General features: G+C 41.4%; 1 protein-coding gene across 1 annotated transcript in view; it reads right to left on the bottom strand.

The window, feature by feature from the left end:
• The window catches only part of LHFPL6 (LHFPL tetraspan subfamily member 6), a 245,649-nt gene that overhangs the window by 29,720 nt on the left and 203,718 nt on the right, over positions 1-12,211 (bottom strand). Inside the window, exon 3 of the mRNA XM_029936837.1 lies at positions 1,720-1,818. Coding sequence (XP_029792697.1) covers positions 1,720-1,818 — 99 coding nt within the window. The remainder of the gene's footprint in view (positions 1-1,719; positions 1,819-12,211) is intronic.

Below are 12,211 nucleotides of genomic sequence, written 5' to 3'. Positions count from 1 at the left end.
ACAATGCTGGGAAGATATAAACTACTGAGATGCAGTAATGAAAACTACAAAAACAGAATACAGGTTTCATCAGAACCTGCTAATTAGTATAGCAAAGTACACCGGCAAGAGATCAGCAAGAACAGTATTCTAATCAAGTGGAGGCGTGTGTGAAATGGCCACGAACGCCCCAAACCTCAGAGAAAGAAAAATGCCAAACGCTGTATTAAAATACCTCCTTGGACACAGTCTGCTTTCCAAAAAAAAAAAAAAAAAAGGCAAAAAACAGAAAAACAAACGAAAACCAAGCCAACACTCAACTTTGTGCCAGCAGTTTCCTCTGCATTTATGGCAATCACAAACCAATCCAGACTTCTGAATGCCAATAAGGAGGAAAGAAAGGGTCAGAAATCCCATCTTTTTTAACCATGCAAATTAGTAGTATTTAATGTACCAACTTTCCCAGCAAATGAACTAGTATTATTTTGAGGGAAGCAGAGTGTTTGTCATCCAATGAGGCAAACAGATCATGCTTCATTTTCAAATCCACAGAACCCTGATATGGTATCACATCGGTCCATTTTCCTCAGTATCTGACAAATATTTTTCAGAGAAGTTCTACCACACAATTTTTAAATGACGATTTGGGATATAATCATAGTACAGGCACTGGACCAACTCCCTCAGATACTTATTCTTAGAGCGGAGTGTTTCATGTGAGAAGCGAATGTTTAAGTTAGTACCTCACTGTGGAATCATCATCAAAAACAGAATCTATCCTTATATTAGGGGAAAGTACATTTGCTATGATCTGGCAATAATCTTTGATGTAGGGACACCGATTCCAGAAAAACATCCTCAGGAAATAATTGGGTAAAGAAAAGGCTCACTTTCAGTAAGACTTTCATTATGACACGCCTTAGAATAACAGAAGCCGAGATAGACATAATACCTAACTAGCAAGAAATAAGGAAGTGCTGGAGTGAACGTTAGGTTTATCACCTAGGGGGAATGCAGTCCAATTAGTACAAGTTATAATTATGCAAACCATATGTTACTATGCAACCTTTTTAATGGATTGCTAAGCGGATCACACTATAGCCACAAATGAAAAAATCTGAAGTTTCCTGATTCGTACATAGAAAACAGTCATGAGGTGCCGTCAGCAGTGTGTGAATTTCCAACTACTCAGTCACATCTCTTCCTGCTTCCCCATCTCTGTGGTCTCCTGATGGACTCCTCTCATTCCTCCCCGATGCCCTCGCTCTGCTGTTTCCTGGCTCACAAGATCTTCTGCTTGCTGCCAGATAGCCCACATGCATCACTGTGTTCAAGACCCAGCACTTCCACAACCACAGAGCCGTCTATTGCTCTGGAGTGAGACCGCTCTGGATTTCTTAGCTCTTAATGGTTTTGTCTGCCTCCTCTTCTTAGGCAGACAGTAAATTCCACAGAGTTCCTTTTAGCACATGCAATAAGTAATTAATACCTGATTCTGAATGATTTGATCAATGCATATAAACTCTTCAGAGCAGGGGCTATTTCTTAGCTTTGTATCCACAATACTTGCCACAGTTCAGGCAATAATTTCACTCAACACATGGATAAGCGCATATCTGTGTATTGTAGCTGTGGTACGGGGCATGGCTTTCTCCTTTATTTCTCTTCCACTCTCTGCTTCTATGGAAAGTCAGATTCGATTCTTTTCTAAAAGGAGTGTCATCGAAGAAGGACACTTACCCAGGTCAAACTGGCCAGAAACGTAGCCACAAGTCTGCCGGACTTCCTCGCTGTCCCAGCCCAAGGGGTAGAGGGCACAGCCAGCTCCGATCAACAAGCCTGAAAAGAGAAGAGCCAAGAGGGTTTTACTCTGCTCCTCTGCATCTCTAGGTAAAGTCAGGAGCATGGAGGGGGCGGGGAATCGATATTAGCAACATCACAAAAGAGCATGGTGTCTGCTGATTGGAAAACACCAGCCACCACTCCTTAAAGCAATCTGACGTCTGTTTGATTCCATGAACAATTTCAAGTCTGTTTAAAAGGGAAAAAAAGCCCCAAAAACAAAACAACAACAAAACCCTGATAGCTCAGTTTGGTTCCAACTTTGCCTTTTAAAGCATTAAAAGCCTTGCAAATCCTGTTTAGGAAATACATTTCAGAAGCTTTTTTAAATCACTCTTGTAAAAATCCCACCAATTCCACCATCCATTCATGTAAACAAGTAAATCAAGAGCAAGCAAAAGTGCCTGATAGGTTAAGCTGCATCATACATTAGATGTTCCCCCCCCCAATTTAAGAATCCCTATAGAATGTTTCAGCACCATCCAATTTTACCTAGGAGCGGAGAGAGCTAGAGATTCTCATGAACCGCGTTGGCACGCCGATTGGACCTATTAACTCTACACCGGCTGTTATATTCTACTGGCTGTTAGAACTCTGTTGAAAAGTTGAGACTCGGGGGGTGGTCATTCATCTCAGAAATAATCTAGAAGACAGATACTTATACAGTCATCCAAGTCTTCCTTGTAGCTAAGACCAATCGTTTTGATGATTGCGCTGAAGAAGGTGGCAGTTTTATTTTAATATAAATGAAGTTATCACGGGCGGGCACTCTGAGCCGACAGCTTTTGGTTGGCGCGTCTTCGGTTTTGCATCAAAGGCTAATATGGTTTGACAGGAAGCTGGATGAGACTGAAGCCCTCACCACCAGAATCTGAGGGCGAATCTGAAAGCACCATCCGGTCACATCAGTCAGCGAAGACTGGCATCGCCTGTAAGTCTCACGGGTGTGCCGAGCCAGTACAACCACCACATACATACATGGTCTGATTGGTGAGAACAGCAGCCCTGTCTGAGAATGTGGGTGTAAGGCGGTAGATGAGGGAGCCCCTTAAATGAGAAAATCCATTCACGTGGTAACATAGAGGTGGGATGACGGGGCCCCAAATGCTTCTCGAAGAGACTTGCAAGAATTTCTGTATTTGAGTCCCTTTCTGTTCCCCTTTAGCTGTCCTTCTTGCACTCCTGGTAGATGACCTGAGCAGTTATAACCCATCCACACAGTCTGCTGACAGTTACCTAAGGAGGACCTGCTTTCCAAACCCTCCCCAACCTCTTCACTGGGCTGTGTGGACAGACATCCCCCATGAACTGACACAAGTTTCTCCCCCTGGTGTCCCTCCCCACAGTCTGTCCCTCGGTCAACAGTAAAACCACCATTTCATGCTGAGGGCCTGCGATCCAAAGGAAAGCCTACAAAGAATCACTGAAACTGCAAATCACTAATTCCAGGATGCCTTCTATGCAGTCGGATCAATATGAATTGTGTCGAGGCTGAAGAATAACTCAGAAAGCGACAGTAAGGTTTTGCCGACAAAGCCAAGGTCACGGTGACTGCTTTCCTTAGGGCGGTATCTTCTGTAGCCTCTGAAGACAACTCTCAGCGAGCGTTAAGCCAGCACCAGGTAAAGAGATAATTAATGAGACCAAAGTTTGTGTGAAGTGAGTTTCAGGAATGTTTAATGTGGTATCATTTCCATGATACTCAGTTCTTAAATTAATAAAGAACGCTATTGTTTGAGAACTTGTGAGCAATTTTTTAATGACGACAAATGCAGAAAGAGAAACTTTTCAAATGTAAAAGCAAAAAAAATAGTAACATTTAAATCATCAGCTTTCTCTTTTTCTGATAGGCAAACAAATGATAAATAGCCTCGTTGGCTAATGTCCTTTGCAGGCGGCAGGGAAATGTGTCATGGATCCACGAAAGTGCCTGTTTTGATTTGCATGATGCCAGGCACTTTGGGAAACTAACTAGAGAGGATTTTATATGTGGAGCAAATTGGTGTGTGGTTTTCTAGAATGGTTGGCAGGCAGGGTTCTTTTGAGCTGTCTTTGTGACACTATGAAATACAGATTCAACCATTTAAGTTAAGAATAATTTCATACATAGAAATTTATGTAATGTGCATGATATGAGAAAATGCCATGGGCATAGCTCACATTAGAAACAGAAGTGTTTGGAGTGCCTGGGTGGCTCAGTCTGTCAGGTATCCGACTCTTGATTTCGGCTCGGGTCATGATCTCAGGATTCATGGGATTCTCCCTCTCTCTGCCCCTCCCCTGCTTGCCCTCACCCACTCCCTCTCTCGAAATAAATAAACAAACATTTAAAAAAAAGTGTTCAGGTGATGGCGACTAGCTTATCTGGGTTTTTGTATTTATATTTATGTAGTTTTCATATGTTTTGTCATCTGCTAAGGTTTGCTAACAGTAAAAATACTGCAGATTATAAAGGTTTGAGAAACATTGCTGAGAGAAAAATGTATGTTGCAAACCAATCAGTCTAATTGGTTCTTGCAGGTTTAGGTTCCATGGGTAAACATCAGTGGCCCCCCACTACCTTTCTGCTCGTTGTTAGATTAAATTCAGCCAAATATACAATGATGTTTCTTAGTCAGCTGGCACAAAAAGCAGTCGGATGACCCATTCTGCAAGCGCAGTGAAACCCTCTTCCCCAAATCCATCACCTAGTCATGCGAGCAAGGATCTTCATCACGCCACAAATACAACAAATCTTCAACCGGCAGGTTTAGGACACTTTAGGTCAGATCAGGTAATATCTTTCATTTAAAGGAATGAGAGAGGGGGCACCAGACCGAAGAGAGTTTAGACTTGTACTGCCCAGTGCGGTAGCCATGAACCACGTGCTGTGAGTTTAAATTTAAGTTTATTAAAATTGAACTAAAAAATCATTCCTTCGATTGAAGTGGTCACATTTCAAGTGCCTGAGGGCCACAGGGCATTGCTGGTTACCACACCGCACAGGGCACAGGTAGAATATTTTCACAACTGCAGCAAGTGCTATTGAAGAAGGCTAGTCTAGACCCAAGAGACTACCTCAAAAGGATGCAGGGCAAGACAGATCCTTATACCCTAAACCTAATACTGCCTGTTAATCAAAATCATCCCTGCTCTTTTAGATTCTCCTTTTCTAGGTGGCGCTAGCGATCAAGAAACTACATTTCAAACTCTTCTCCTGGCAGAGATTCTGGTTCATGTTCTCTCAACGAGAAGCCCTTGTGTGGGATTCAGAAGGTAAAAGAGAAAAATAAACCAGTTCCCCATTGGCAGCTAATTAGAGGCATGCCTTTTTGTAGACTGTAGACATAAGATTTGGGGAGTAGCTGTCAGGCAGCCTCCTCAACTTTGCCCACTGAGGGCAGATCATTAGCTATAGCTTCTTTCTAGCCCTGCACTTCCTGATTTCCTGACTTCTTCTCTGACCTTCAACCTAAGAGGTCTGTGAAACTTTAAATCCCTGGACGACATCCCTCTCTACTTGAAATACCTACAGTGGTTTCTTTTATTGGTCAGGCTCTGGCTGGTGCACGCCCAGCTCATGCTGATCCAGGTCTTTCTATGTTACCCTATTACTTGCACGTCAATTAAAAATTCTCTCTAAAAAAATGTTCTCTCTAGTACAACTTATACTGATTAATAGCCTCAGTAAGTATAGATTGATATTAGAAGGCTTCGTGTTAACCCTCTGTGGTGTGGTCTCTGGTTAAGCAATTTATGCTAATTAATCTTTCCTGGAGTGTGAATTTCTGAAGTGAATACTACAAATGTTAACCAATTGCCCTTAGCGTGTTGATTGGAGCCAGTGTTTTATTGTCCACACTTAAGTACTATATTGTGAAGTAAAGTTAGAGACAATTTAACATACAGGTAAGAACATCTTTTTTTACCATTAAAGTATTACCCACATACAACATCTTATGAGTTTCAGGTGTACATCACAGAGATTTGATATTTTTATACATTATAAAATGATTTTCCTGATAAGTCTAGTTACCATCTATAACCATATGGTTATTACAGTATTATTGACTATATTCTCTATGCTGTACATTACATCCTCATGACTGACTTATAACAGAAAGGTTATACCTTTTAATCCACTCCACCTACTTTGCCCAACCTCTTCCCCTCCCTCTCTGGTAATCAACAATCTGCTTCTTAGATCTGTGAATCTGTTTCTGTTTTGTTTTGTTGGTTCATTTGTTTTTTTTTAGATTCCATATATAACAAAATCGTATGATATTTGTCTCTCCCTGACTTCACCTAGCATTATAACATTAGGTCCATCCATGTTGTTGCAAATGACAAGAATTCATTCTTTTTCATGGCTGAGTAATCTTCCATTATATATATCTCACATCTTCTTTATCTATCCATCTATTAATGGACACTGAGGTTGTGTCTATATCTTGGCTACTATACATAGTGCAGCAGTAAACATAGGGGTACACATATTTTTTTAATTAGTGTTTTCATTTTCTTCAGATAAATACCCAGAAATGGAATTGCTAGATTGTATGCTCATTCTACTTTTAATTTTTTGAGAACTTCCATACTGTTTTCCACAATGGCGGCACTAATTTTTTATTCCCACCAACAGGGCACAAGTGTTCCATTTTTTCCACATCCATGCCAACGTTTATTATTTTTTTCTCCTTTTGATAACAGCCCTTCTGACTGGTCTGAGGTGATGTCTCATGTGGTTTGGGTTTGCATTTCCCTGATGACTAGTGAGCTTGACATCTTTTCATGTTCCTGTTAGCCATCTATATATGTTCTTTGGGAAAATGTCTATTTAAGTCCTCTGCCCATTATTTTGGTTGGGTGGTTTGTTTTTGTTTTAAGTAGACTCCATGCCCAAGATGGAGTTTGAACTCATGACTCTGAGATCTAGAGTTGCAGGCTCTACCGACTGAGCCAGCCAGGAGCCCTGGTCTTTTGTTTTGCTTTTTACATTAAATTGTGTAAGTTCTTTACATAACTTTGGATATTAACTCCTTATTGGGTATATCATCTTCTCCAATGCCACAGGTTGCCTTTTCATTTTGGTGATGGGTTTCCTTTGCTGGGCAGAAGCTTTTTAGTTTGATAAAATCTCATTTGTTTATTTTTTGTTACCTTTGCCTGAGGAGACCAGTCCAAAAAATATTGCCAAGACCAACGTGAAAAAGCATCTATGCTTTCTTCATAAAATCTGCAAATTTTATGGTTTCAGGTCTTACATTCAAGCCTTCAATCTATTTTGAGTTTATTTTTATGTAAAGTGTAAGACAGTGATTCAGTTCATTCTCTTACAGTTTTCCCAGCACATTTATTGAAGAGACTGTCCTTTCCCCGTTGTATGTTCTTGCTACCTTTGTCACAGATTAATTGACCATATATGCATGGATTTCTTTGCAATATTATGGGAAAGTGAGGAGAGTGGGTATCTTTGTCTTGTTCCAGATGTTAGAGGAAACTTCCATCCAGCCTTTCATCACTGACTACAATGTTAGTTGTGGGTTTATCATATATGCCCTTTATCACATTGAGGTATGGTCCTTCTATACCCATTTTGTTGAGAGGTTTTGTTTCTAGTCCAAAATTAAAGTTCAGGGGCGCCTGGGTGGCTCAGTCAGTTGGGCGTCTGGCTTTGGCTCAGGTCATGATCTCACGGTTTCTGGGTTCGAGCCCCGCGTCGGGCTCTGTGCTGACAGCTAGGAGCCTGGAGCCTGCTTCAGATTCCGTGTCTCCCTCTCTCCCTGACTCTTCCCTGCTCTCTCTGTCTCTCAAAAATTAAAAAATAAAAAATAATAAAAAAAAAGAAAATGGAAGTTTAATTTTGTCAAATGCTTTTTCTGCATCTTTTGAGATGATCATATGGTTTTTATCCTTGGTTTTGTTAATGTGATATATCGCATTAATGTGGTATACAACACTGATTTGCAGATGTAAACCTGCTGTGCATTCCTAGAATAAATCCCACTTGATTATGGCATACAATCCTTCTAATATATTGTTGAATGCAGTTTGCTAATAATTTGCTGAAGGTTTTTGCATCTATGTTCTTTGGGAATATTGACTTATAGTTTTCTTTTTTGTGTGGTGTCAATGTCTGGTTTTAGTACCAGGGTAATGCTGGTCTCATAAAATGAATTTGGAAGCACTCCTTCCTCTTAAATTTTTTGGAATAATAAAGAAGGATAGGTACTAACTCTTCTTCAAATGTTTGGTAGATTGACCTGTGAAGGTATCTGATCCTGAACTTTTTTTTTGTAGAATTCTTAAGTTATTAATTCAATTTTATTACTTGCAATAGGTCTATTCAGATATTCTGTTTCTTCATAATTTTGGAAAGTTATGTGTTTCTAGGAATTTATCCATGTCTGGTTTAATGGTGATAACTTCTTTAGTGTTTGCCTAAAGGGAACACTAGGAAACTATTTTGCCTTTAATTCTGAATGCCTTCCTGTGAATCTCTCTAGATTCATCTTATTTTGGACTCTCTGTGTCTCCTGGACCTGGATGTCTGTTTCATTCCCCAGGTTAAGGAAATTCTTAGCCATTATTCCTTCAAATATATTTTTCTGACCCTTTCTCATTGTCTTTCTGGGCCCCACTAGTGTAAATGTTAGTACACTTGATTTTGCCCTAGAGGTCTCTTAAACAATCTTTGTTTTTTTAAAAACGCTTCTCTTTTTTTCTTCCTTTCTTTCATTCATTCTTTCTTTCTTTCCTTTTTTTATGTTCTGATTGATTTCCAACATTCTGTCTTCCAGATTGTGCATCCATTTGTCTGCCTGTGATTCTCTCTAGTGTAGTTTTCATCTTAGTTATTGTATTCTTCAGTTCTGTCTGGTCCTTTCTTATATTTCTTAACCCTTTGTTGAAGTTCTCATTGAGTCCCTCCATTCTTTTCCCCTAGTTTGGTGACTGTCTTTATGGCTGTTCCTTTGAACTCTTCATCAGGTGAGTCACTTAACTCCATTTCATGAAGGTTTGATTCTGGGGTTTTATCTTGTTCTTTTGTTTGGCACATACTCCTTTGTCTCACTTTGTTTGACTTTCTGTATTGTATTTGTCCCTATGAATTAGGCAGAACAGCTACCCCTCCAGGTCCTAAAGGAGTACCCTTGGGTCAGAACATCCCCCATGTAGACCGCATGTGCCTAGTAGCTTCGGCAGGCTGGTTGCAGATGAAGGTGGGTGCGGGAGGGGTCCCTGGGAGAGACAGCGGGGTCCCCTGGACCGGAGGGCTGGAGCTCGAGAGAGCACAAGGACCACCTTGATTGGGTGGCTGAGGCTGGGGTGGGAACGGGACTAGGGGCCTCTGGCATGCCACACCAGTGCCGCCTCGGGGGAATGGCTGGAGCTGGTATGAGCCAGGGGCCCATTGCATGATAGACTAGCAGGCCAGCTACCGTCCCTGGACCCTGCTTCTGCCCACACTCTCAGGTGAAGGAAGGGATATAAAAAATGATGCTCACTGATCCTCCAACCCCAGAGAGAGTTCTAGCAGTTCCTCACCTGTTTGGTGGAAACTAGAAGGTTAATAAATGGATTTCCTTCACTTATCGTCTGGTTGCTTTTTAAAGCTGTAGTTTTTGCTGTGCCTGTAGGTGGGAGAGTCTGCTCACAGGCCCCTCGGTGAAGTCCCTCCTTACTGCAGGCCAGGGAACCGGGGGTGGGGTTTCTGCCACTGCGGTGTCTCTGTGTCTCCTACTCTTCCATACGTGGCCTACCATTTGTTGTGCAGAAGTTGCGCGATCAGCCTCCGGTTCTTCCTGAGGGGGAACTGCTCCATGTGTAGGTGCGGCTTCTGTGTGTCTGTAGCAGAAAGTGAGTTCAGGGTCTTCCTACGCTGCCATCTCCGACCTGCCCCTTAGAACATCTTTCTAATGGATGAAATCAGCCATTTTTCAGTTTTAGCTGTGTTAAACCTCAGACCACGTTGGAGAAATCAATGCTCCATGAAAGTGTAGTTCAAAAATCCCCAAATTAGAAACCTCTTAGTTGTTATTGTCTTCTGAAATGGGGTCAGAGAATATTCTGGAACTTAAGGTTGTCGCCCAAATGATATCTGAGTGACCTAATAGGTTTTAATAGCTCTAGTTGCCTAATTCACTCCTGGGGAGCAAACGGCTCAATTAGATTCTCTGGCTCACAAACTTTTATACACTTTACAAGGATTTTCTTTATTGGATTGATAAATCTGGTGGTTTATAAACTTCAAGGGCTTAATTATATGGTATTTTAACCAAATTCCTTTGTCACTGCCATCAAAGAAATCATGAGAAAATAGTCACATTATTACATCTTTTTTGGGGGGAGGGGGAATCTGTGTCTGTAGGAATGGAAGTGAGGAAAGATGCTGCGCAGCAAGGCCACAATCCGAGGGAGATGGTGACAGAGGTGGGTGGCCAGAGGAGGTCTGAGATCATTCATTTGCAGCTACAGGCTCATTTGCAATTAAGAAGCAATCTATTTTAGCAATCTGAAAGGCTTTGCAACTTTTAAGGGGTCGTGAGTAAATCACAAATTCGTGTACATTAGCTCACTCTTTAGTCTGGACCTGGCACCTCGCTGATCAAGGGACAACAGACCATGAAGAAGGTCAGCTGGGAGGAAGTCTTGGAAATTTAGAGAGATATTGCTTTCTAAGAAGAATGAAAATAATAGTAATCCAAGAGATGGCTCAATAATTCTTAAAATGAAAAAAAAATGCAAGTTGAAGAATGCACTCACTATTAGGCCATGCCAACCTGAATTCCCTAGGGTTTGGGTCTCACCCTGTTCAAGACAATTAAAATAAAGAGTCAGGTTGTGGAATGACCTCCAAGGAGAAGCTGCTGTTCCTGGAGAAGAGACAATACAGAAAAACAGCAACGATGCACTGAGGAACTGGGCAGCGACGCTGTGTTTTATAAAACAGATCTGCATTTATCCTGAAACGGACTCTTGTTCTTAAGTCTTAGCCTGCATACACTCTGCCTGCCCACAAAACACCTTTGGGAGAGTCCCCAGTGGAAACCCTATTCGTTTTCACACGTTGCTGGAAATGTCTGCCATGATACTAATTATTTCTTAGAATTCAAGTGTGAAGTCTGAAGTTTATAGAGAGCTCAGTGGTCAAAGTAAGTAAGAACCAGATGCTGGGAATTTTCCCCTCTGCAAGGCTCTTTCTATTCAAAGTCGGTACTTAAACACTTAGCCAGGGGAGTATTAACATAACAATTCAGCTCCTGCCAAGAAGGCAAAACAAACCTCTAGTCAGCCAATGCCAATTACTCCCCACAGGTGGTAAGAATAGAGTCCTCATGTTAGACTCATAAAGCCTTATTTTTTCCAGGCGCTCCTGCAAGTTTTCATGTGATCTCACTTTTTTCCATGACTATTGCTCCATTCTTTTTCCACAGTTTATTATTTTTTTTATTCCGTGACTTTTTCCACTTATTGCCCTTTCCGTAGTCCCGCCAACGTTTCCCATCGATTTCATCTTTTATGTTTTTTTGGATACTTTTCTCCACCTTCCAGTTCCTTTATCGTCCTTTCTGTGGCGAGCACAGAGGGAAATTGTTTTCTTTACTCTTCTCACGCAAGCTGCTAGGTCTCGTAGCCCGTTATCTGGACTTCTCTTTGGATGACGCTGGCACACTTCCAAGTCTCCCTATGCTAATTTATGTACACAATACTTGTCCATTCTCACCCCTAGATAACAGCCTCTTTACAAAATGTAACAACAAAATAACTCCACTGATGGCGAGGAAGTAAGAGCAAGGGCCAGTGCTCTAACTCTTCCGACCTTGAAAGCACCAGAAGGACGAAACACAGTTGACCCTTGAACAGTGCAGGGGTCAGGAACACTGACCCCTACTGTAGTCAAAAATCCATGTGTAGCATTTGATTTCCCCAAAACGTAACTACAAAGAGCCTACTGTTGACCAGAAGCCTTACCAATAACATAAAGTCAATTAATCCAAATCTTGTATGTCATATGGATTACAGACTGTATTCTTATGGTCTAAGCTAGAGAAAAATTATTATTAAGAAAATCATAAGAAAGAGAAAATACACTTATAGTACTGTACTATATTTATTGAAAAAAGTCCATGTATAAATGGACCCAATCAGTTCAAAACTGTGTTATTCAAGGGTCAACTGCACTTAGATATTTTAGAAGAAGGAGGGTTGGGCAGGCTTAGAAACCACACCCCCTTTCAAAGTGCTTTCTGGATACAGGTAGAGAGGATGGCAGAGGCTTGTCTGGGGCAACCCCTGGGCTCCTGGATCCCAGTGCAGGGCTCTTTTCCACCTATCATGATCCCAATGCTTGGACATAAGGCCACCCCAAGGTCACACACTTGCCACCTGCTACCTGAGTTCAGCCACA

This window comes from Suricata suricatta, chromosome 4, assembly GCF_006229205.1.
Source record: "Suricata suricatta isolate VVHF042 chromosome 4, meerkat_22Aug2017_6uvM2_HiC, whole genome shotgun sequence".
Taxonomy (NCBI): domain Eukaryota; kingdom Metazoa; phylum Chordata; class Mammalia; order Carnivora; family Herpestidae; genus Suricata; species Suricata suricatta.
The sequence above is the reverse complement of the archived record's forward strand: the minus strand, read 5'-3'. Positions and strand labels throughout refer to the sequence as shown.